Raw genomic sequence first — 26,994 nt, 5'->3', positions numbered from 1 at the left:
TATTATTGATATGCATTTATTAAGCACCAATTATGTACCAACAAATATAAACAAGCTCTTCATAGTCTGACCCCCATCATCTCTTTCCAGTCTTCTGACACATTATTTCCCTTCCCTCCCCCAAGACTCTGTGATGGCTTACGGCTGTCCTCTGCCCTGCCCCCGACCACAGATATATTCGGCACCCCATTTTCCATCTTCTCTCTTGAAATCCTCTTCAGCTCAGTTGCTGTCTTCTTCATCAGACTCAGGCTCTTCTTTTGGGACCTCCCCCCCATCCCCAAAGCTACATTGTATCTTCTTCATGTGCCTGCCTACTTGCGTGCACACGTTGGAACGTTAAGCCCTTTGAGGGCAGGAGCTGTTTCGTTTTTGTCCATGTCTCTCCAGGGTGCAGAATAATGGCTAAAACCCTGATTGACCAACATGCCTCCGTTTATCTTCCCCCATCCTGCCCTTCCCCCAATGCCTCCCCTCCCTTTTATGCAAGATATCACGCTGGAGGCAGCGCCTGTCTCTTTAAGCGCGGTACGCACGGCACGCACAGCACGCACGGCAGGGCGCGGCGCGCAGAGAGGAGGGGGCGGAGCGGCCTGGCCCGGGCCAGGGAGAAGGAGGGAGGAGGGAAGCCCGCTCTCTGGAGAGAGGCGGTCGCGGCCTGATGACGTCGCACAATGGCCGGCCCCCGCGGGTAGTGGAGCCCGTTTGTTCCGCCCGCGTCGCCCCGAAGCCGAAGCCGAAGCCGGAGCCGGAGCCGAAGCAGCCAAGGTCTGTGAGGAGCGGAAGGACCGGGAAGACGTCTCTCCGCGCCGCTGCCTCCCCTCCCCCGCCCCGTCCCCCTCCTCTCCTCCCCGACCGCCCTCGCGCTGAGGTGAGGTGAGGAGCGGGCGCCGGGGGCTGGGCGGCGGCGGCGGCGGCGGCGGCGCAGGCCCGGCCTGGGCTGGAGGCCGCGGCGGGGGCCGGCCGGGGGGCGGCGGCCTTGGAGGAGAGGCCGGGCCGCGCGCTGGGGCCTCGGAGGCGGGGAGGGGGGAGGGGCTCGAGCACTTCAGGGCTCGTGGCTCCCCCGGCGCGCGCGAGAGTGTGTGCGCGTGCGCGCGTGGGGCGTGGGGGGGAGGGGCCAGGTTCGGCGCCGGGCTCCGTGGGGGAGCGGCGCGCGCGGGGGGATGCGGCCCCAAAGCACGCACGATCCCGCTCCTTTACTGCCCCCGGAAAGCGGCGGCCCCTTGAGACCCTGGCTGTGCAAGGGGCTGAACGCCCGTGGGGGTCGCATCCTGCGCCTGCCTGGCCTTTCTGGAGCTGTCACGGATCCTGAGCCCGAGATTTACTTGGCCCCTACTGACCGACCACTAAGGCTAGCAGCCCAGGTCTACTAGGGATTCCTTACGCGGAAAGTTGTGGCGTGAGAAACTTTTGGGTGGGAAATGCTCAGAATTTGCTGTCTTTCCTTGCTGGAGCGTGCCTGTTGGCTGTGCTTCAGGACACACTTGCACCTATTAAAAGGGGAAAAAAAACACGACAGTGTAAATTCCATGTCTGTTTGATTAGGAAGATGGAAACAAACTGGGAGGGTTATTGATTGGCTCCAGGTAACTGTAGTAATGGTAGGGGAAAGTATGAAGATTTCAGCTCTTGTGCATATTTTCAGTTAGTAGCAGAGCTAACACTAAAATCTAGACTTTGCTATGTGCATTTGTCCCCTGTGTTTTGTTGTGGAGAGTGGAAGTTTATTACATAAACCTTTAAAAATATTCCTACAGCAGTTTAAGGTTTACAAAAAACTGGAAGTCTTAGTGCAAATGTTATTTCCATTTTACAGAGAAAACGGAGGCTTCTAAGAGGGTCAGATCGTCCAGTTCTCTAAACCATTGTCAGATCAAGTCGTGAATTTATTGAGTGCTTACTGTGTGTCAGGAACTGTGCAAATTTAGGAGAATTTTACATTTTTTTAAAAATAAGAGTTTCATTGTGTGACGTTTGTGAGTGCTTGTCATTTTGTGACGTATCATTGGTTTTCTTTCTGATCAGTAAGTCTTCTAAGTTCTTTTTCAGTGATTTAACTGTTTCCATGACAAGGGGATTGGGATCGCCCTACCTCCACTCCTTCTGGAAGATTGGGGTACATACTTTCATCAGAGGTTAAACCTTGACCATTGATTGAGCCAGCTTCACCAAGTCCAGGAAAACTTTTTCAGCCAGTTTCATGAGATGGGGATGTATCCCAAGCCTTTAGGTGGTAATCTGTAACCATATAGGAACAGTGTTGCTACTTCAGAAAAGGTGCAGTAAAGCCTTGCCTGTAATCAAAGTAGTTTTTGACTTTACCACATTTCAACAATCCTTGATTGTTAAAGCATGAATGACTGCACTAGGATTCATTGGTGGAGGGGAGGGAGGGCAATAGATCAATGAGTCTCATAGTTAAATTTGAGGGAAATTAGTAAAAATGCTCTGTCTCCAACCATAGATTTCCTTCTGTAAGTGTTTACCTTTTGGGTAGCTCTCCTTTGTGGTCTAGGAGTTATGGCTGTAAAGTAAGAATGCTTTACAAAATAAAATTTTAAAAATACACATGTAAGAACTCATACAGCCAAATTAATATTGACCTTCAGTGGGAAGGTATGTACTTATTCCAATAATGCTGTTATTGGGCAAAACATTTTAAGGAGTCCTTTTTGCCTTCAGAGCCTTTACAAGCTAGAGAAGAATACTAACGTGATTATTTATAGTAGCACTTTCTTTTGACTCAAAATCTTATTACCCAGTTTGATCTCTCAATTATTCATTAGACTTGACTTGAGATTGCTTTTTACTCTTTCTGAACTCAAATTGTTCCCTAAAAGGACAAAGAATTGCCACTATTGAATATATTTGAAAATACTGTCGTATACTCTGAAAGAGAAGTTTTTTAAATGAGTTTAAATAAAACTGTTACTAAGATTTTCCTTTTGTCTTATAAATGAGCTGTTGGAATAAACGTGTGGCCTTGCAGGGTGTTTACATAATTTAGGTATTAAAAACTAAGCCAAATTGTTTCTCTTGCTTTATGATGGCTTTAGGTAATATTGTATTCTTTAAGGTTGTGCCAGCAGAGCACAAAGATCTAGCAGATCCTAACAAAATTTTGAGTAAGGGACTGGCAAAGGACTTGTTTGAGGACTAGCCAAGTTCAGTGAAGTCTCATTGCTAAACTGTGACAGGGTGATGAATTTATTTGGCCTCAGTATTTCATTAACATAGTCTTATTTAGGTATGCAGTTGTTATAGACTTTCTGTGGAATTCACATTGCTGAAATCATGAATCTCAAAATTTTGCTTCTTAAAAATCAGTCTCATCCTTTCAGTAATATCTCACATGTCATAGGCAATTCCTTAAATGCCTGAACAAGGTCCTGAAGATAGGCTCCAAACCTTGATATGAATTCATGATCATAGAATAAATAGTATTAGATTATATAAGAAGACAAAATTGATCAAAATTGTTAGGATTCAGCTAAGACTTTTCTTCAGAAAATGCCTCATTTGTTAAACTAAAGTAAACCAAATTTTTCTGAACTAGGCCTTTTTGTAGTGGTGGAGTGTTAAATCTGGAAGCAGCCATAAAGATGACCTGTTTCAGACCTTTTGTAGTACAAATGAGGAAACTGAGACCCAGATATACTATGAGAGAATGTATGTGAAAACATCCACGAAAACAGTAAAGCTCTATGTAGCTATAAAGTGATGGTTATTGTCATTATTTTTTTTTTTAGCAACTTGAAGTCATACAAGTAGTTAGTGACAAATTGAAGAACCCTGGTCTTCTAACAGATAGTCCAGGACTCTGTCTAACTAAACCACATTGGTCTCAGTGGTCTGATGCTGCTGTCAGATGCCTGTGGATCGATAGATTTAATAGAACTGGAGCTAGAAGAGACTCAGGCCACATAATCCAACTCCCTCATTTTACAGATGGAGAAGCCTCCAGGACCCAGGAAGTTAAGAACGTTTACAAAGGTAGTAAGCAGCAATAATGAGTTATGAACCTAGGTTCTCCAACTCTAGAACCCAGTGCTCTTTTCTTATACTAAATGATACTTTTCTTTTACGTTATAATGGCTTTCAAATTTTTTATGTTGTGTTGAAGAAGAAAGGCTTCAGAGAGTAAAACCATTTATCCTTATAAAAGACACTTAGCTAGTGTAACACTACAGACTTAAATTTTGCTAGTCTCACAAGGGAAGGCAGAGGTGGCTGCCTGGAAAGTGAAGGCTTCCTCCTGAGAGAAGTAGATGTGCTTAGTGCTTTTATTGCTCTGGCACATTCTTATGAGCACATGAAAGCGTGTCTTCAGCCTTGAAGAGTATAGGAAATGGAATTTGGGGAGTTCTTTTAAGTAACTTCTTTTCCAACATGCTAAAGTAGAACTTAAAAATAAAATTTATAAGGGGGCAAGCCTAGCAAGTGCTTAGTTTTTTATAATTTTAAAAATATATGTATGTCTTTGTGTCTGTGTTTGCTACTGACCTTAGCCCCGTGATGTTCAGCATTTTAATAATTTTGAAGGTATGAATAGAGTGCTCATTTAATTTGAAGATAACTCAAATCTGGAAGGGATAGCTTATATGTTGAATAGGACTCAGTATCTAAAAAGAGACTGGGTGATTGTTGAAGATGTTGTAGAGGAAATTCATGTCCAAGTATAGATTGGAATAGATCCACCTGAGGTTTTATGATAAGAGATAATTTCACAAGAGTGAAAATTGAGGCAGTGTTTCCTATGGAATTGGAGGTTGATTTTAGTTGGTCACGTTCTGGATTGTTTTTATTAGACTATTCTTTTGTCCCCCACCATTTGTAATCCCAGGTTCAAATCATAGGCAAGTCTGCCATTACATAATCTAAAGCCAAGGCCACATGTTCGATCCTTTTGGCCATCACTATTCCTTGGGCTTAAAGTAAATCCTTGTATTTATTTTGGAAAAATAAGCTGTTGCATAAGGGCAGCTGCAGTAAGACATAAGTGGACACTTGATTTGTATGTCTCTTCTGATATTATGTAGCTCTTTGAGAGCAAGAGATGTTTTATGTTTTCTTGGTATCCGTGTATCCTCTTGACACATAGTAGGCACTTAATTTAGGCTTCTTGAGTTATCAACCACTATTGGAAGAATACAATTCAGAGGAAATGTCCTCCTGTTGTTAGTGTAGGCAGTTCCCAACTTAGGAAAGGGTTGTGTTCCACAAGATCATTTTTGGCTGGTTGTTTGGAACTTGAAATACGGCATTTTCCATAGAAATAGTTTTTATATATGGTGCTTAGGTTTCCAGGGTAGCCCCCCAAAATCTCTTTTAATATATAACTTGACTGAACTCTACATATTAGTAAGATTCCTTGAACTTTTTGGGTCTCTCTAAAACTTGTGTGAGTAATAGGGAGTGGGATATAGCAGCAAGAAGGTATAGGGCGTTCTAGGTTAGAGCTTTGTTGGTACTTAACAGAATAAGGGAGAAAGTTGGGTGAAGGATGAAATTCATGGAAATAAGGTGTTACTGCTCCTGGTAGCAGAAGTGGAAGCTGTCATCCAGAAGGCAGGTAGAGCTTTGATCAATAATTGTTCTTAGTGGTAAAGGTTTTTCAAAGTCTAGTGTTTGCAAATTGGGAACTACCTATAATGTTCTTTCCATATAGGAAGGACACAGCAACTTTGAAAATGAATTTTCTTCTGTTTACTTACAAGCTCTTTTCTTGGACTGGTTAAGACTAATTCAAAGTCAGAAAGGCATTCATTTCTACATTTCCTCATTTAAGGTCTTAAGTTCAATTTTACCTAAATATAAAATGCAGTTGGTTCTTTATCTGATTAGCATGCTTTATAATGAATTATCCATATATGTGAAGGTCTAGAAGTAGATTGTGATAGTGCATGGAACATAAGAGCTTTGAACAAGAGTATATGTTATATGCCATAATTAGGTCATAACTGAAGATTACACTAGATGAGTGTTAGACCAGACCATAACCTTTAAAATTCAGCGGTGATTCTGTGTTTAGCAGACATATGCAGGAAATATCTACAGCCCATCAGGTACATGGTTTTTAGCTATGGTTTCAGTTGGAACTTAATTTTGTAGATAAATTTGCTTTTGTAGGCAATCCATGAAATGTGGTATTTGTTCATTTCTTGAGAGGTAGTAGCATAGATAAGACATTCTTTTGAGGATTATCTAAATTCATCACATAGAGTACAAAAGTAACCAGTCAGTGCAAAAGTGGCTCTTAAGTATACAATATGTTAATATTATCTTGTTGCCAAGGCTTGAAAAATGAGATTTTCATCTCGTTATAGTTTAGGCTGCTGACCTTTTGGCAGCTGTTGTTAATTGATGTCAACCCCTGTTCCCACTTGATTCAGGGGGAGGAAGTGAGAAATATCAGCAGAAGGACCAGAATTCTTGTTCTCCCTGGCACAAAGGATCGATTTTTTTTCTTCTTCCACCTTTATTCACATGTTCAGACCAGCATGAAGCATGAAAGTCAAACAGGATTGCTTTGCAAAAAGAAAAAAATCCTATTTTGTCTCCTTCCCTTTCCCATTCAAGGATGCATTTCCATGATAGTGTTGAACAGTTTGTAAAATGAGATGTGGGTCACTTTCAAATGTCTGTGTACTTTTTTGTGACTTCAGATGGGTGAGATAACAAGTGCCCCATGTTTTCTGTTAATGGCTTATACATATCTATGGCTCTTAACCTTCTCTTTATTTTCTTCCTTTCATTCTGGCTGGCTGGCGGGTTTCTGTAAACAAGTCAGGGAATAGAGGACTGAAGTTGAAATCAGAAAGATTTGGGTTCAAGTACTGTTTTTGACACATAATAACAGTGTGACCATTAACCTCTTTGCTACCCAGCAACTGTTTAAGACTCTTTAAATTACAAAGTAGCCTAACTTCATTACTGGAAGGAGTTTACACTACCTAATTTGCTACACAGATAAAATCCCAGGTTCTAAACAAACACATCTTAAAGTAAATTGCCATGACATGTCCCTCACAGAGAGTTTTTTCATTTGTTAAAACAGTAAATTGTTGTCAGAGTTGTGGCTTTAGCTCTTTGGAGGAGTGAATTTCTGAGCTTTGGCTCTATTTCTCTATGCTTTTAAACATACTTTTGAAAAGAGTGAGCCCCAGAGACTTTCTGCCTAAACGGGTAAGCACTGTATGATTGATAGGCTTTAATTCAGTGTACATTTTTTGCCCAAGATTACTAAGGTAATAGTGTGCTTGTGATGTTACTATCCAGTTTCATTATTGAGATTGTGGAAGAGAGAAGGAAAAAACTAAGAGGTGGGAGAATTTGTCTGAGGCTGTGTTAGAAGGGGGTGGATTGTAGATATGCCGTGGAGGGCATAGCCTGAAATGAGTGTTCAGGCAGTGCTGTTCAGGAAAAGACTGAAGTAGAAATCTACCAGGCTATGAGGTTAGCTGTATTGTATTATATTGAAATGCATGTTGAATTTAAAGCAAAAAAGACCTGGGTTCAAATGTGACTACTAATTGGGGGTTGGTGTGTGGGGAGGGGGTGGAATTGAGAAATACCCTATCCCTGAATATACCATGTGACTTTTTGGGCAAGCCATTTTCCATCTCTGACCCTCTTGGTCTTCTCTATCATTTGAGGGGGTTGGACTAGATAATCTCTAAAGTCTCTTTCAGCTCTAAATCCTGTGATGCTGTGAATGTAGCCAGTGTGTACATCCCTGTAGATTTCAGAGGACTGCATGAAAACTGCTCAGTGTTTTTTCTGCCACCAACATGCAGAATGAAATTAGTAAATGTCAGCCATCTTGCCCTGCATTTAAAAACAGGAGAAGGAAGAACAAAGTACCCTCCTAAAGCATCTGAGTGGGATACCAGCATGTGTGCACTTTATAATTAAATCTGGAGTAGTAAAAATAGACTTGAATATCTTCTGAAATAGAGCAGAATGAGACTGTCAGCATCATGTAAGCACAGCTCTCGTAATATGGAGAATTTTCTACCAGAAGTTCTTCTCTACAGGTGAATATACCCATTGGCAGCTTGTATCAAAGTCATGAGTCACAATTTTGGTGGGAAGGAAGGAGTCCCTCACTGTAGATATGACAATGTCCACTAAATTACCTGACAACACAAAATGGTGTAAAACGTTGTACTGACTTATGGTCTCCCTTTACTGGCCTTGGAGGCCAGGCTAGCAATTCTTTAGTTCGGAGCATTCTAACCTTTTGCTTCCGTGGGCATCTTTTGTATGACAGTTGCTCTTCTACTTTTGGAGTGTAAACTGATAACAGATAAATCCATCCCTTCCAGTGGGTAGAGTTGTCCCAGGTCATCAAGTGGACCACTAGGGCCCGCTATCTATTACCCTAACTTATTTTTAATAGGTGTTCTGATCTGGGTGGATGTTAACACAGTACCTATACATGAAAAGTGACAGGCACCAACGTGGATGCTCTTTGAAATGCATGCTGAGAGTTGCTAAAGAACTGTCTACAATTGTTCTGCTTTAGGCCCCTAAGGTTAACTCTAAAGCCAAAGGTAGGTTTATAGCTTACAAGCTGGTGCCATGTATCAGTGTTACCATATGGAGGCCACCTTTAATATCAAAAGCAACATGTCACATCAAATCACATCGTTGTCTCCTACAGCAAAAGATCTTGTTGACTTTTTTTTCTTATTAACTGCTAGAATTGGGGTAGGGGAGGGGGATCCTGTGTCAAAATTGTAACATTGTAATATGCCTTAAATTGCATTTGTATTTAGGGGAAGGTAGAGTTCAGGGAGGTAGCATGCTGAGGATATGGAGGATCTTACCCATCTGGCATATTTCCCTTAAATTGTCATTGCGAAAAATCTCTTAAGTGGTTTGTAAATATCACATTAATTTATTATTCTTAATTGGATCTATATGATTTTAAAGTTAATTGCCTATTTTCTCTTGGAATGGTATACTAGTAAGAGTTCTAGATTTCATGCCAAAGGAGTTGAGTTTAAATCCTGGCTCTGCCACTTACTGCCTGCCCAAGTTTGGGCAAGTCATTTAACCTCTGGGCTGAGCTCAGTCCCTTATCTCTAAAATAGGGGGGTTCTGAGGCCCCTTTTAGCTCTAAACATATGATTCTAGGAAGCATAGCATCCAGAGTCTGGAGAGTAAGAGTCTAAATTAAAGAGAATATCTGTTCAGGATTAAAGCCAGATGAAAGAGAGACATGAACACCTCTTTTCTCCCCTTCAGGCTAGTAGAACAGGAATTGAGATTTAATTCCCAGTTTTGTGTTGAATTTGGTAAATGTATCTATTTCTCTTTCTTTTGTAGACCAGAGGATACTGATGGATGTGTGTGAGAGCCCGGATCGAGATCCTGGATCTCCAGAGGAAGAGCAGCAAGAGCTCTCAGATGACGACATTCTGAAAGAAAGTGGGTCTGACCGGGAGCTGGATGGAGAAGGGGGGAGGGGCACTGATTTGGAGGAAGAGGAGGAAGATGCATCGAGGGCATTGAGTCAGGGTGAAGAGGAGAATCATTCAGAGGAGGAGGATCGATTAAGTGAAAGCAAATCTCAGGACTCTGATAATAATGATCAGAGCAGAGAGCTTAAGAACTCCCCCTGTCCAGAGGAGGAAGAGGAGGAGGAGGAGGAGGAGGAAGATAGGACAAATGATCTTAGAGATGAAGCCTCTTCAGTAACGAGAGAACTGGATGAACATGAATTAGATTATGATGAGGAGGTTCCTGAGGAACCGACGACTACTGCTCAAGAGGATGAGGCTGAGAAGGCTGCTGGAGAAGATGAGGACGAGAAAGGAGAAGGCACTCCTGAGGAAGAAGAGAAGTCCAGTGGGAAAAATGGGGAAGAAAAAGAGCCCCTGGAATGCCTCAAGGAGAAAAAAAAGGAGGAAGATGATGGAGAAATAGACGATGGAGAGATTGATGTAAGTAATAGCCTGGAAAACTCACATAGATTTAACTGGTTTTTAGTACTCCTGCCATCTCCCAAGAAAACAAACTAGATTTTCTACTCACTTGGCATACATTTTTGATTGTACACACATGTTACTCAGCTGTCCAATGTCATTAGTTAATCATCTGAAAACATAACATTAGGCAAAAATATATGGGGAAAACAGTTCCACAGAATGTTAAAAAAGATGATTAGCTGGGTTTCATGATTTTATAGAGTTTGGTATAATATGTCATGATTACAGTGTACTAATGATGCCATTGCAAAATGATATTGGTCCAGGAAATGTTATAAAGGATGTTCCTAGACTAGGCGGTTAGCTAATCATATTAAGCATGACTTGCTGATTGTTGGATTGTATAATTGAATTGATAATAAATGACCATGGATCATTTTTGTTCATAGTCCCTTACTAAACTGCTTACTAAACCTCACTGATCATTAACACTTTTGCCACACAGTAAAGATGGGAAAGAAAATGCCTTGAAACTCAAATTTAGCTAATTTACTACATGTTGGATTTGGCCAAAGGCTAGTCAAGGGAAGAGAATAAAGTTAATTATTTAAAGTGTCAATTTTGGATTATCTATACGATTTTCTGATGATTCCTGCTTACTTCGATTTGTAGATATTAAATTAACCTTAACCTGGATAAGGAAAGTTAACTGTTCTAACGTTGTGTTCATGTCTCATGAGCCTGTAGCAATGGATTTGACTTTCCAAAGATCAGAATGCTGTTGTGTTTTTGAGAAGGGGTTTAGGAGGGGGAGAAAGAGTTTCTTTGAAACCAGGAAGCATTGTGGTGCATTGGGGAAGCACTGGCTCTAGAAGCAGAGGATCCAGCCCTCGTTTCCAGGGCCATTTCCTTCTTCTCCCAGACCCTACAACACATTAATGCAGCAGGCTCAGTCACAATGTTCTTGCTACCCACTTTCAGATTGTCCCTCTTCCATTTTTACTCAGCATCTTCTCCTCCTTTGAAGTCCACTCTGTCCAACTATGTCAGCTAATCTGGAGCCTGGTGGCAGTTATTTAATCACAGGTCATACTTTTCTTTCTCATGGAATTCCATGCCTGACTCTTGACTTTCTCAACTCCAAATTAATGCTCTTATATTAAATGACTTTAACAATACATGTTGATATTCTTTCAAACATTCTAACCTCCTAGGACCTCCAGCTCCTCAACTCTATCTACCATTCCACCTCAGCCACACAGAGATGATCACACTGTTCCTCTCACTGTCATCCAAAAGCTCTAAAATTCCTTTATCCAGACATAACCACCTATCATTCCATGTCTCAGTTTGCCTTAATCCTTTCTTAGTCTGTGACTTCTGTATTTGCTACACTTTTTCTCCCTGTTTGATCCTCTACTCTCAACTCCCTTGTTCCCTTGTCTTATCAATCCTGGATTACTCCTGCCATGCATTACCTTTGCTTCTGTTCACCAGGCATTGAAGGTAGCTGAAAGAAATCATTCAGTCGTGCTCACTGGGTCTACTATAAATCTGTGAGCTAATCTCAACTGGGCCCTCATTTTACTTCTTAACTGAATCTGCATCACACTTCTTATAGCAGGTATTTCAAAACCTCTCTTCTCTCAGGCTTTCCCTACTACCCTCTCTCCCGGTGCTTACAGTTGAGAATCTCAAAAATGGAGGCCATCATGAGCTCCTTTTCTTCTCTCTTTTCTCACAACCTCCTAACATCATTAGTGCATGTTCTTTTCTCATTTGTTCTGGTCTCTGATGAAATGTCTGTTGAATCACCAAGGCCACCTCTTTGCTCTCATCTCCTCCTATGTTTCCCAGAGATTGTCCCCATAATCATTCATTCCCTTTTTCTAATTGTAAATGTGTCCCTGTTTGGGTCTTTTTCTGCTGCCTATAAATGTGTCCCTCATCCTTAAAACATAGAAAAACAAACAAAAAATGCCCCACCATCGTTAGAGCCTGTGATTCTTTTAAACTATTGTCACATTTTCCTTCCCTTTTGCAGCTAAGCTAGAAAAAGCTTTTAGACTCGGTGCTCTAATTTCCTTTTTTTTTTTTCAGTGTCCAGCCATTTTCCACTTGGCTTTGCTGGATTGAAGTTGATCAATTACAAAATTATCAATAATTGCCTAGTCTAATGACCTTTTCTTAGTTGTTATTCTTTTTGACCTCTCCATAGCATTTTACACTGTTAACCTACTCTCCGAGATATCTTTCCTGTCTAGGGTTTCGTAGCACTGCCCTTATTTAGTTCTACTACCTCTCTTGACTAATCGGGCTCTTGCTGGATCACCATCCTTATCATGCCTCCTAATTGGGGGTGTACCCCCAAGCCTCTGTTTTTGGTGCTTTTCTTTTTGAAATCTTTCACTTAGTGACCCCATCGACTTCCATGTTTTTAATTGTCATCTCTACGCAAGTGACTCCCAGGTTCTATATACCCATCTTTAATCTCTCTTAGCTATAGTCCTACATTTCAAACTGGCTATCCTGGAGGCGTCTCAACAACTCCCCCACAACTCATTATCTTTTCCCCTACCGTAACCGAGCACTTACACGGAGATTAGAAGATGAGGTGCAGGAGCACTCTCAAGGTCTCTGAAGAACTTTAGTATCAGTTGTGAGACATGGGAGACACTGGCACAGGACTACCCAGCACGCCCACAACAAAGAAGGTGCTGTGCCTCAGTGACACAAAGGGAGCGTGAGATGGACAGATCTAGAGACATCTCCATCCCAAATGTTCAAACAGACTATTTGTTCCTGACCTATGATAGAGCATTGGACTGATCAGCCACAGTGTAACACACTGAATCTTGACCCCAACATTGTGATGTCAACCCTAACCTACTCCTTTTCTGATTTCCTTATTTCTATTCGTAGTAGAGACAGTTAGAAGTGGTACACTGGGCCTGGAGTCAGGAAAACTTGAGGTCAAATCTGGCCTCATACTTCGTCGTTGTGTGACCCTGGGCAAGTCACTTAACCTTTGTCTGCTTCAGTTTGCTTACCTCTGAAATGGGTATCATAATAGCACCAACCTGCCAGAGTTGTTGTGAGGGTAAGATGAGACAATATCTGCAAAGCACTTGGCACACAGTGCCTGGCACAGAATTGGGGTCTAATAAATGCTTATTCCCTTGTAATACCACTGTCCCTCCAATTACCCAAGTCTCCCGTCTTAGTGATGTTCTCAGCTACTCACAGTACATTCCAGTTAGTTGTCAAATCTTGTCATTTATACCTTCACGGCATCTGTTGCATTTATCTCCCCTCCACTTATGTGACCCACCAAGGTAGTTCTGGCCCTTATCACCTGTACCATTACAGTGACCCCCTACTTGTAAAGCTTCTCCCTGCCTCACGTCTCTCTCCTAACATATACCTGCCATGGTGATTTTCCTAAAATGCGGATCTGATTGTGTTAGTTCCCCTAGTCAGTAGACTCCTGTGGCTCCTTATTATATCTGTAGTCAAATACATTGGCATTAGAAGCCTCTTACCATCTAGCTCCAACTTTTCTTTTCAAACCTTATTACCTAACATATATAAGTTCCCGCTTATGTATGTTAGGCCCAACCAAACTGCCTTTCTTATTGTTTTTCATATGTGACATTCCATTGTCCATTTCCTCACGTTAGCACTGACTTCCTTCCATGTCAGGAATATGTTCTCTTCACCTTCACATCTTAGAAACCCCAGCTTGTTTTAAAGACTCAGCTCTACTGCCACCTACATCGATCCTTTCCTGATTTGCCACTGGCTGCTATGGCCTCGCCTTCATTAATTGGTATCACTTTTGATTATAGCTTGCATGCATATGTATGCATGGATCAACACATATTTATTAAGCATCTACTATGTGCCAGCCATGAGTTGTGTTCTCTCTCCCAATAGAATATAAGCATCTTTCAGTAAAGGATTGGTTGGGGGGGGGGTGCTAGGCAATGGGGTTAAGTGACTTGCCCAGAATCACACATCTAGTAAGTGATGGGTGTCTGAGGCCAGATTTGAACTCAGGTCCTCCTGACTCCAGGACCAGTGCTCTATCCACTGTGCCGCCTAGCTGCCCTGGATTGTTTTATTTTTACTTTTACCTTGGTATCTCCCAGTACCTGGCACAGAGTAGATCCTTAATAAATATTTATTGGTTGATTCAAATCTTTCCTCAGAGACACTGCCTGTGTGACTTTGGATTAGTCACTCAATGTCCTTGCACCTCAATTTTCTCAACTATAAAAGAAGATTGATCTAGGTCAGGCCTGCACAACTTGTGGCCCACAGGCCACTTACAGCCACTTGACATGCCAAAGGATTTCAGGTGGCCTGGGAAAAACGTAGAGGAAAACATCCTTTGCATGTAGAGGAAATCCTTTGGTGTGCTACAAGTCTCGGGCTGAGCGGGCTGCAATTTGTATAGGCCTGATCTAGGGGACTTCTGAGGTCCTTTCCAACTCTAAATCTATAATTCTATGATTCCTGACTGAAGGAATTCTAAGTATAGTAAAACCCCATATAAAAGGAATGTCACAAAAATGGGATGTTCTTGTCCATTAAACTTTGGTTACCGCAAGGCCTTTATATTATAACCCATGTTGGAAATCTTTCTGAAATGTAGTAGTCTTCTTTCCTGGTGTAGTAGGAAACAAATGTGAATTTTGTAAGACTAGAATGTAATCTGGAATTTAAAAATTTTTTTTTTTCTTAAGCAGCATCTTGTTGCTATTGGGTCACTTAACTTGTTAGGGCGAAGTACTAATTATGCTGTATTGTTTCCTTTCACTCCCATTTAGGATCAGTTTTCTTTAGAGAGCAAAATGAAATCCTCTTTCACAACCATAGGCCATAACCCTAGTCCTACTTAGCCAATTCACAGTGTATTCGAGGGAAATCAGATGGGATAGTGTGGATAGCTCAGTATGAGTTCTTACCATGATGAGAAAACACATCATCCTGGGATGGTGCTATATGCAGAAGCAAATATTCTTTTATTTTCTTTCTTTTTTGTGTCCTGGTCTTCAAGTCTTGTGTCACGTAGTAAATTTAACCTGTATCAATTGCTAGGGTATTGGTCCTTCTTGGTTCTATTTTCATTGATATTTATTCTTTTGTTTTCTTTTTCAAATGTGTCAGTATTGACTTTTCATTCCTCTCTAATGTCCTGTTCTGCCCACTCTACACTCTTTAATGGTTGGAATAAGTGGAAAACATCAGTCTTTAATTGTTTGACACAGGCCCCTGTACTTAAAAACTGGGAAATAATTTTGGTTTTGAATGGCATGATGACTTTATGTATTTATTACAAAAAGCAGTGAACGTTTTTACATTGTGATACAAGTCACTTGTCCAGTTTTCTAAATTAAGGGGGAAAAATCTGCTTGAGTTATTTTATAAACCATCCAGGAAAGTTGGTTTGGTTAGCAGTTATCTCATTTAAATCTTTTTGGGAATAGAATAGAATAGAATAGGGATTTTATTACCAACGGAGATCTTGACTTGTTACTTCATTGTTTTCTTCGTCTTAGCATCCTGAACAATTACAAGTGTTTATTAGCTATGTTAACTGTAGAAAGTGACTTGGTCTCTTTTTCAACTTACCAGGACTTCTCTGTTAAGGTGACATATATATATCCAGCTATTTTTTCTTTTAAATTACAGGTTATTGTGGCAAGTAAGCTGATCCTTTCCTTTCCTTCCCCCATCACTTTTATAGTCTTTGCTTTAATTTCCTTGATTATTATAGCATCAAGTCATACATTAATCCCCTTGAATGTATTATTTTACTCGGATCAACATTTTAACTTAAGCTTTGCATCACTCATGTTTTGCCGTGATAAAATTTTCTTTAGTTAGAAATGTATTTACCATCATCAGAGATGAAATTATTCTTACAAGTTTTTTAGATGATTATAGCAAATTTAGATTCTTTTGATTGCAAGGTAAAAGGACAAAGAAATCACTGATGGTTAATCCATGAATGAAACTAATTTTAGTTAAGGGTTTGAGGACCCTGATCCAGCCAGGCCAGCATTCTTTCTTTGATGGAGATGCCACTGCACATGGTCACATTCTTTGACATCAGCTCTTTTAGCATCTTCCCAGATTTCCACTGGTGCTGTCATCTTTATAGGCGAATTATCCGTGAATTTATCTAAACCTTGTAAAATGTATTCCATGTTTTCAGTTCAGGTAAAGTTTCATAAATTTGTGGTCTGCTTTGTGGTTTCGAACTTCTTATTTGTCCTAACCTTGCCCACTTATTAATAGCTAACGTTTATGTAGCACTTTAAGGTTTGTAAAATACTTTGCACATGTTGTCTCATTTGATCCTCACAACATCCCTATGACGTGAGGTACGTACTCTTATTACCCCCATTTTATGAGAAACTGAGGCAGGAAGAAGTTGTGCATTGAAGACTTTCCCAGGATTACCTGCTTGTGAGTGAGTAAGGCCAGATGTGAAATGTTTCTGAGAGGCATCATTTCATTTTAATATTCCAGGACTTCATGAACAAGCCCATTTTTACCTTCACTATTTCGTTTATGATTTTGTGACCTTCAATCACTTTTTTTTCAGTCTTTTGCTTTTCCAAAGTGAAGTCTTATTTTTTTTTAATCTCTCCTCACACACCTGTTAAAACATCCTTCTGTTCATGTTAGTTGTCTTTCTTAAGATCTTCTGACTTTCTTTGGCATTTTTGTTATCAGGTTATCTCTGTGGAATCTACTATGGTTTTGTATAAGAGCAAGAGAGTATCTTGTGTTTCTGTTATTCTTGATGATACCAACATTTTGTTCTTTTGGACACTGGTTGAGCCATTGTCTTGAGGAAATGTTCTGTATCATTCTCAAATTCTAAGTAAAAATTGCTTATGGTTGTTTTGTTTGCTGAAATGATCACTACTGTCTTTTAGTATAGATTCTGCCCCCACTACATGAGTTTGAATCTGTTCTCTTTTTCCCTGCCTTTTCGTCATACTGCTCTATGGTTCTACTGCTTGGTAGATAATTATCAGGTTATGAGAAACAGGTATCTACTTGAGAGACTGAACTTGAATAATCTACAAACTAAATGTAGATAAAGTGGCCTTTAAATAATTTAAGCATTGGCTGTTTTGATTTAGGTATCTTTTTTCCTATTGTTTTAAGTACATTGTAAGACTTATATTGGTAGAAAATGACAGTATGCTTTAATCATCTACAACTTAGAAGAATACTGAACTAATTACTTGTTTACCTGAAAACTCAACTAATTATACTGTATTTTTTAATCTCATTAGATTTTCAGGCCACTTCTTGTTGGTCTTAACAGTATTTGTCATCTAGTCATTTCTGGAAATTGTTGTCCACTATAATTTGTGTGTGTGTGTGTGTGTGTGTATGTATTTATGTGATGAGAGAGATAATGTGAGCACACATGTACTTGCCATGTGCTAGGCACTGTGCTAAGGGCTTTTACAGATATCTCATTTGATATTTGCAACAGCCCTGTGAGGTGCTATTATGACCCCCATTTTACAGTTGAGGGAACAGAGTAACTTGCCCACGGTTAACAGCTAGTAAAATTTGGGGTCACATTTGAACTCAGGTCTTTGTAACTCCAGGCCTGGCCCTTTGTCTACTGTGCCACCTAGATGTCGTAATTTTATTATCTATACTTGACCTTCCAACTAACTAACTGACTAATAGGAAGAGTCAAGTGTCTATGAACCTTTCAAAAGACATTTTTCTTCTGTGAACAAAGGACAAAAGAAATCCTCTTGAGGTTACCTTTTGTAATTTTAGTGAATTGACTGTTCCAGTTTCTTAAGGGAATATATTGAGAATTTTTCAACATATTGTTCATTCTCACTGCCTAACCATATTCAGTTAGATTGACTTTGATATTAGATGACTACATCAGGGTTTTGGTGTGATGATCACATAATTTTATGAGGGAGTCTTTTTAAAAAAAAAAAAGCTAAATGGAAAATGGGAGGAGAAAAAGGCTTTAAATTGCTGTATCAGTATGAACTTGATGCTTCCATAAAAATTAAAGAAATTAATCTAAGCAACTTCCTTAGGAAAGATTAGTCATAGAAATCTTTCATTTAAATTGTTTAAGGTTTTCATAATCTTCTCAAAACTGGTTTGTACTTAAAATTTACTTTGAGAAAATATAAAAAATTAATAAACCTGCAGCATCTTTTACCAAGTAGAAAAAATAGTTCTGTACAACAGTGATAATATAACAGATTTGTTTTATTTACTTGGCACAAGTTCTTCCATTAATGGAGTAGGGGCATGTCTTGTTTTCAGAAGAGATGAAATAGTACAGATATTTCTGTTTCAGTACTTTGACAAATGTATGCTCATCAATGTAGATACTTCCACTGATGCAAAGAGCAGCTCATCCACATTCTCTCATCCTGTGTGATTCTTCTGTCTTGTTCAGTCTTTTCATAAATCCTCCAAAGAAGATGTACCCAACCTGGGCGGGTGGAGGGGAACATTTACTAAGCACCTTCTATGTGCCAGACACTGTTCTAAGAGCTTTACAAATATTATCTCATGCTATCAACACGTAAAAGGCTTTTCTTTGAGTGTTTTATGCCTGTCTATTTAACTTTCATTCTCCATGTAATGAACTGGCTTCCATTTCTCATGCATGTCATGAATAATGGCTTTTACTCCACTTGTTATATGCAAGTCCTCGTTGGTAGTATTCTACAGCCTACTAATACTCATTATGCAGTTAAGAATCAAATTGAACTCATGATAATAATGATACTTGTACTGTCTACCTCAGAGTTGGGAGACCTTAAATGGATTAAATTGTAAAGTGCAAAAACTTGTTAGTCATTTGCCCAATGGGCCAGATTTTCTCATCTCTTACAAATTTAAATTACTATGGGAGGTGTGTGATTAGTTTGTTTTTTGGGGTTTTTTTGTTTTTTTTAAAACCTGACCTGAGATTCTCAGGTGAATACCAGGAACTCATCTACCAGTATAGATCAGCAACTTGGCTGTAACCTCAGTAGGCTTAGAGAGTAGCTTGGGTCACTGAAAGATTAAATGATTTGCCCACAGTCATGCGGCTGGTATGTGTCAGAAGCAGGTCTTCTGACTCCTGACTAGCCTGCTTTTCACGCATGGTTACTGAAGAGAAAATAGCCCAGGTTTTTGGTAAAAGCAGCTGGCTTTTACATGTCTGTAGATTTATGACAATGCCACCTTGTTGTCAGGTTGTCATCAGAATTCCTATTATTTCATCTTATTCTCTGTTTCAGGATGATGATCTGGAAGAAGGAGAAGTGAAGGATCCTAGTGATAGGAAGGTGAGGCCTCGTCCCACCTGCCGATTCTTTATGAAAGGTAATTGTATATGAAGTCAGGTGGCTTGAAATCACCATTTGTAAAGCCTGTTGCATCCCCAGGAATTTAAAGTGACTTATAGTTATTGTTGAGAGCAGGACAGTTGTTGAGTACAACTGGAACCTTATCAAAAAATGATATTCTCAGGGGTCCATGCTGTGAAACTTTTTATAATCTTATGTGTCTTGGTACCACAGCCCACTGTACCCATACCCAGTCCCCATGGGAGTTTGAATGATCATTGATAAAATAAGTGATTACATAATAACCACCATACAATTAACAATAAGGAAATGATTACAGTCCCAGGATCTTATTTGAAAATTTTTTTATTTAAGAAAAATTGCTTCTCATAAGGAAAGGTGAATAAGGCCCCTTTTACAAGGCCAGATTATGAAGGTATTATCTTTGATCATGTCCCACCTCTATAAGGTGGGTTCCCCCTTTCAACAGGATGCAACAGAAACGTTGTCGGCGTGGATTTCCAAGCGGAGCAGCCCTCAGAAAGAAACGGTGATCTTTCTTCTCTATGAAATTAACAGTGTGACTCTAGGTGGAACATCAGGTGGAAGTTTGATAAGAACTTAATCTTTCAAATCTGGACTAACACCTGTTTTCTTCTCTTTTTTTCTTTCTGTTTTTATCGTGAAACTTGCTTTAAGATACTACAGGAAGAGACTTTGGGTTTGGATTTGTGTGTGTCAGTTTTGGTTGTTTTTCATGTGGAAAGGCTTTTTGTTTGTGATTCAGAAACTTAATTGTGAATTATGAATTTGAATTGAATTTGTTTAGCAAGCTGCCTGGTATATTCTGTTCTTTTCACCATTTCATTTGCTGTGTTCTTATTCTTCCCTACCAAGGTTGTAAAGTGTTATGTTTTTTCTCTTCCACGCATTTCACCCTATTCTCTTGGCTCCCTTTTTTTTGCATTCATTAATGCCTTACACTCTTATCTCCATCCTCTGTTCTTAAGATCAAATTTATCTAATTGCAAATAGTGATTTAATCTTGATCTAATTGCTATCCCTAAATCAAATAGTCATGTCATGATTTAAACTTGATAAATCTCTTTTGCATGTGGGAAACTTGAAGTAGACTGCAATAAAGTATGTATAGCTTAAGAATTTTGAATAAGAAAATTGGTCAAAAGAAAACTTTGGAATCATTATGGAAGATAGAACTAGAAGATATCTAAATTCCTTTCCAATTCTAAAATTCTGATTCTCTGCTCCTTCCTCTGAAATGACTTCTCACTGACCAGGCTCTTTATGCAACTTTTAAGTTAAAAATAATTTAATGCAGAGGATTAATCCATAAGTTATAGCTTCGTTTCACCTTAGTCCAATATCTAATTCAGTTTAACTAGTTAGCAGCTAACTAGTTAAAAGTAATGCTGTAATCTCTTCATGTTTGGTATAGTACTACCCCTAGTCCTCTGGCTTTTATGGAAGTCTTACTTCCTGGCAGGATAGATCATGTATAATACAAATAAATAAGGAAGAATAGACTTTGAATGGGGAGTCAAGAATTGTTGAGAAATCCTTACACTTCAGGCAAGAAAATTGCATATAAGATAAGATGGTGAATGAATAGCAATTCTTTTAGGAAGAAGTGGCCCCTATGTCAGCTTTAGGAGATCAGAGAACTACACACATAAAAGCATAGAGAAATCAGGGACTACTTAGTGTAAAGACACAAAATAATCCTATGTAGCTTGGTATTTTCTAAAGATGTTCCACACAGAACAGTAATTGATATTCATAATGATGGCCTGAGTTATTGAGAAAAGTTTGAAATATTCAAAATATTCTGTTTAAGAAAGCTGGGAAGTATATGATGTATTTTGGAAAGGTAAGTGACTGAAATAAATTTATTTCTTAAAAAGGGGAAGCTTCAATCATCTGGAAACCTTCATTCCTTAAAAAATGCACATGAAGTATTACTATATTTTCAGATACAACTTTAGGCCTTCTCCAGAATCATATGGGATCATGAGCACAAAGGAACTTCAGAGATCTTCAAGTCTAGTTACCTTATTTTACTTGCTCAGTTACTCAACAAAATTCTACAATTTACAGTCAAGCTAGTTATGTAGTTCTATGAAATAAGTTACCTAGTTTTGTAAATGACCATCCTAAGTAAAAGTAAACAAAATAGCCTTAGAAAATGATTGGAAATATTTACAAAATGAAGATGAAGATCCTTAAACATACCTTCATTTCACATATACTCCATTTTCCTTGAATTTAAGCCAGTAGTGAATTGAACATTTTTTAAAACTTCCATTGTCATATTCTAGGCTTTTAATTCATACTCCTTGTAGAATGTGGACCAGTTCCATTCATTGTATTGGTTGTATAAAAGTGAAGCCATGAAATTGATTTCTTCATTGTATGCATTCCTAAAGATATAAAAATCTTTGAATATTAGAGTGTCTTCCTGTTAATTGAGACAATGGAAACAGGATGGAAAATGGTTGTTGAAAGCTTTGAATTATATACTTATTTCATTTATGTCATATTCTCTGGCTTACCATCAAAAAAGCTAAACAACAACATGTGAAAATATATTGTTTTATTTTAGCAGCTTCTATAATTGTTCTTTTGATCTTTATTACTTAATATTTTATAAAAATCAACTCTCATTCAGGCTTAATGGAGGAAAAGTGGGAAATGGGGACAAGAGTTAACATAATTAGATGTAGTTGCACAAAGGAATCAAAGAAAAACTAGTTAAAATTCTAGTTTACATCTTTAAGCAGTATACGCTTTGAAAATGTTAGATTGGTAGAGAATCATGTCATTTACTCTATCGTAGGAAGTACTGCAGTAGAAACATTTAACTCACTGTTGTAGCTGATTAAAGTACTGGTAGCATTTGGGTGGTTTTTTCTTTCTCTTTTTTTAAAAATAAGCCCCTTACATTGTTTCTGGATTTTTAAAAAGTATTATTTAAAACTAACTTCTTAGATAGGCTCTCTACCTCTTATTATTTAAGAAGTCTAAAGTGTGACCAGATCAGGGCCAATCTAGCCACTTTTTCACTATGGTCTCCATTTGTAGAGTTTGACTCTGTTTCACCAGAATGAAAGCATACCTTATGCTTCCCTGAATTTTTTTGTTTCTGACTCACTGATAAAGTAGGGTTTTTGTTTCAATGCTCCTGAGCTGGTTTCTGATATTACAAGCCACTTACACAAATCATTTTGCTTCCCTGCTTCAGGGCCATCTTTATTCTTGTTATCCTTTTTACACTTTACTGAAGCTGATGATTATAGGTTAAATATGGCACTGTGCTGAAGCAGGAGAGATGGGGTACCTTTCTTCCAAATGATTGCATATAGGTAGATCCTCATACCTTTGTCTGCCCAGTTGCCCTTTGGCAAGGGCATGTGTGTTTTATTTTTTTCCCTCTTCTCTCCATTGCTCTTAGCAGCTTAGTACAGTGACTAGTACTTCATAAATGCATGTTAACATGACTGCGCATAGCATATTATTCATATACTCAGTTTCTTATACATGTAATTCAGTCCTTATATAATAATTCTTAACCATCTATTTAATGAGTATTTTTCATCCTTCAGGCCAAATTTATGATTAAGAGCTAGTTTGTAAGAACTTAAATTATTTAAAAAAAAAACAAACAGATGTCTGAGTTAATTATATTGTTTTTCAGTTGAAGGTTCATACTAGTGTCTGTAATTCCATATAGGAAAATCAATTTGAGCTCCAACTGATATGTTTTAACTAAAAAGGAAGGCATACTTGTTGTTGTGTCTTTAGAATTTATGAAGTACTATACAGTATCTTGAATTTCTGTATCCTGTATAGATCTATTAGGTAGTAGGATTAAAAAAATTAGCCATGGACAGATCCTTACCTGATTTTATGTTTTATAGGTCATTGTACATGGGGGATGAATTGTAGGTTTATCCATCCTGGAGTGAATGACAAAGGAAACTATTCTTTGATCACAAAACCAGACCCTTTTCCACCCAATGGTGCACCACCTGTTGGACCTCATCCATTGATGCCTGCCAATCCTTGGGTATGAACTTCTCTTTTCATTAAAGCCTTGTAGACTTAGGGTGGGGGTTAAATTTCAGTCTTAAAATGTTGTTCCAATACCGACTGAATAAGAAATTCTGAAATTTGTTAGTGTCCTTGAACCTAAATCTGATGGCTTCTATAGTTGGAAGAAGGTATTTTTGCAGCCTTAGGTGATATGTTTTTCAGATGCATGTTTTCTATTTGTCAATGGTCCTAGACATCTGATTTATCAAGGTGGCAACTTGGTTACAACTTGGATGACTTGAGGCTATATTTGTCATCTCCACTTTTTAACATCTAATAAAGGTTTAATTTTTTTGGTCAATCTTTTAATAGGGTGGACCAGTTGTTGATGAAATTCTGCCTCCACCACCTCCAGAACCCCCAACAGAGAGTGCCTGGGAGAGAGGACTCCGGCATGCAAAGGAGGTAAAAGGACAGCAGAAAACCTGAAAAGAAAAATACAGTCTTCTTCATTGCCTAAAATTCATTATTAGCATTTATCTGATCCAGAGAGAATGAAATGAAACACAGTAAAGCCACTGGGAATTATTTTCACACTTCTGTGGACTCATGCTATCCGAATTTGGAGTCAGAGGACCTGGGTTCGAATCCTGCTTCTGCTGCTTACTACCTGTTTGTCACTTCCCTTCCCTCTTTAGGCCTCAGTTTACCCATCTATAAAATATGAGGTTGGACTAGATGATCTTGAAGGTTCTTCCCAGTTCTAAATACTGTACTCCTAATTGTATCTTTTATTTTATTTTATTTTTTAAAGAGAAACATAGTTTTATAGACTTCCATAGGTCATATGGCCTCATCCCCTGGGAAAGATACACTATAACCTACATAGAAGAGGAGACTAGCTCTGCTTATTATTTTAAAGGCAGTATGCTATAGTAGCAAGAGCAAAGTTTTGAAATTGAAAGATCTGAATCCTAGCTCCAACACTAGCTATGAGACTCTAGCTATAAGCAAGTCACTTCATCTATCTGTGCCTCAATTTCCTCATCTACAAAATGGAAATCATGACATAATGTCTCATGAGGTTATAAGGAAGGGATTTAAACTTTTAAGGTACTACGTAAATGAGTTATTACTGGTTTTATATTTGGTTGAAGTTAAAACCAAATTCAGTAATTGTCAGGTACATTGTGCAAGCATACTTTATTAGAAGGTTTGATCTGCTCTTAAACCAAATTTCTTACTAGGGAGAATTTCGCAAAATGTATTTGACCTAAAAGTTTGTGACTTATAGCCCTCCTTAACTTCCAACAGCTAGGAATCATCCCCTTCTTTAACTTCCATAAAATTCTTCAGTCTTTGTATAGATAAAATGTTACCCACCCCCCCATACCCTCTCCCCTGGATGTGACGTCATTTCCGGAAGAACTTGTTAATGATCAGCAAATGTAGTCACTGCCTTTTTCTAATCCTCTACATATCCTTTTTATTTATTTTTCTGTCTTATCTTACTAGACTCCCTTCTCACCTCTTCCCCTCCACACGTTTTTTTTAAAAACTTGAGTGACCTTAACAATTATGTTGACACTTAGCAATTGTTTTGAATAGTTAAGTCTTAGCCCTATTGTTATGAGCCTTTTGTCTCCTGTTCTACCTTTCTTTTCACTTCCGTGCTTTTGGCTGCTTGAATATTTTCAGTCTCTTGGCTCAATCCCAAAACTATTTGTGGGTAATGATAGGATCCTTTCCTGTTGGAATATAAGTTAAATCCATGGCTGTGTTTGGTGCACCTGGCTGAGGGCTGGATGCAGCTCCTCCAGTGGTTTAATGAAGAGCTTGATTTGCTTATTTGCTCTAAAAACCAGTAGTATTTAGGATCATGGGATCTAGATCTGGAAAGGCTTTTAAAGATCTAATCTAAACCCTCATTTTACAAATGAAGAAACTGAGTCCCAGAGATTTGTGATTTTGTTGGATACTTTTCTGTGCTTTGATTCTTTCACAAAGCTGTAGGCATCATTTTTTTTTTAAGTATCTCCACCATCATGCAGCTTCTGCCTGACTGCTGTGTTAATTTTAGCATCCTTCCCATTTAGGGTCTCTGGGAGTGCTAGATGCCAAACCAGAACACAGGTGATTGCTAATTTTCCCCTTCCCCCTTCCCCTCATCCTCAGTTATTGTGATAGTATTTTCTTTTTAAATGATTTATATGTCATTTTATTCTTGCAATGGTAGGTATTAAAAAAGGCAACCATTCGAAAAGAACAGGAGCCTGATTTCGAAGAAAAAAGGTTTACAGTGACCATTGGAGAAGATGAGCGGGAATTTGACAAAGAAAATGAATTTTTCAGAGAATGGAATTATCGGATTACTAGAGATGTCAGAGATACAGCGTAAGAAGTGGAACCGTTTTTCCTTTAATGATTTGTGGGGGGGCAATGCCAGCATATCTTTCTGTTAGTCTCAGAACTCTTTGGTAGTTATTTGGAAGAGGAATTGCTTCCTTTCCTTTTTGAGGTGTCTTTCTTATCTGAAAAACACCTGTGCAGTAGACTGGAAGTTGGTGGGTGTAAGTTCATGTATTTGCCTAGGGTGTATTAACTTTGTTCCAGTGTAATAAGTTTGGCATTCCTGAAACAACATCTGGCTATATATTAGCAATTGGCTTTTCTTTTACTCAGATTCTGTTAAGTAATTATTGGGGCTTTGTGCTATCGTAGGTGTACCCTCAACAAGCCATCTGCTGTTCCCATCAAGTCTGAGAGCATATCTTGTAATTGCTCCAGGAGTCTTGTGCTCCTTTCTTCTTCCTTCAGCCCTGCATGGGTACATCAGGAAACAGGAAATCTGTAGAGCTCAACACAAAAACACGGAAGGCACAGCGAGCCTTGACTTGGGGGTTGGGTTATAGATCCCACTGCCAACCAACACTGCTCCCTTTGTTTCTCTTCACCATGTTGCTAGAAACTTTGATTATGGGAGCATGCTTTTGGCAGCAAAAAGCTGTTTCTGTAGTCTAGTGGGGTCATAGCTTTTCTCTGTAGTTTTATTATTTGTATCACCTTTCAGGCATAAAAACACCTTAAAGCCAGGTTTCTACCAAAGAAAATCATTTTGGTTCATTATAGTTACTTGACATAAACTGAAATGCTTTTAACAGTTTAAATTGTTTTATCAGCATTTCACAGTTGTAGTTAGTCACTTTTTACCTTTGGTCATGGAAAAACTCATGATGCTATCGACATGAATTGTATTCATGAATTTAAATGAAAATAAAATGTTAGCGATGAATGGGACTGATAGATATTTGTTGAGGATCCAGTCATATAACTTTGACTGACCCTTGATTTCTTAAATATATTTTGAAATGATAATATATGCAAACATGGCCTCAGAATATCCCTTAATATTCTGTATTCAGAGAAAACTCAGTGCCAAAACTCAGTCTTATCATTGCCCTTTTAATGGCTGAGGCAAAGATGGAAATGGAACTTTTATTTATGCCTGGTACATAGTAGGTTCTTAGGTACTCTTTGTTGAATGAATAAATAAATAAAAGAAAGTGTTGCTCAGGTCTCCTTTTGCTCTCAGAAAAGAGTGGTGAACTGTTAGCTTCACCAGATAAGGTGTAATTAGAACTGCTAGAAAGGAA

General features: G+C 38.8%; 1 protein-coding gene across 7 annotated transcripts in view; it reads left to right on the top strand.

The window, feature by feature from the left end:
- The first annotated feature begins 617 nt into the window (after positions 1-617).
- The window catches only part of ZC3H18 (zinc finger CCCH-type containing 18), an 81,519-nt gene continuing 55,142 nt past the window's right edge, over positions 618-26,994 (top strand). The window contains exons 1-7 of one of the 7 annotated variants that reach the window (XM_020989171.2): positions 618-768; positions 9,334-9,950; positions 19,244-19,328; positions 19,761-19,841; positions 23,227-23,375; positions 23,714-23,806; positions 25,578-25,735. In XM_020989171.2, the coding sequence (XP_020844830.1) occupies positions 9,348-9,950; positions 19,244-19,328; positions 19,761-19,841; positions 23,227-23,375; positions 23,714-23,806; positions 25,578-25,735 (1,169 nt within the window). In that variant the 5' untranslated portion in view covers positions 618-768; positions 9,334-9,347. Of the gene's footprint in view, positions 877-3,276; positions 8,037-9,333; positions 9,951-19,243; positions 19,329-19,760; positions 19,842-23,226; positions 23,376-23,713; positions 23,807-25,577; positions 25,736-26,994 lie in introns of those variants that run through there. The other 6 variants (XM_020989174.2, XM_020989173.2, XM_020989176.2 and 3 more) reach the window with 6 other exon arrangements.

This window comes from Phascolarctos cinereus, unplaced genomic scaffold (genome assembly GCF_003287225.1).
Source record: "Phascolarctos cinereus isolate Bilbo 61053 unplaced genomic scaffold, phaCin_HiC Scaffold_2;HRSCAF=192, whole genome shotgun sequence".
NCBI classification, from domain to species: Eukaryota; Metazoa; Chordata; class Mammalia; order Diprotodontia; family Phascolarctidae; genus Phascolarctos; species Phascolarctos cinereus.
Note: the sequence above shows the minus strand (reverse complement) of the source record. Positions and strands in the feature narration are given on the sequence as shown.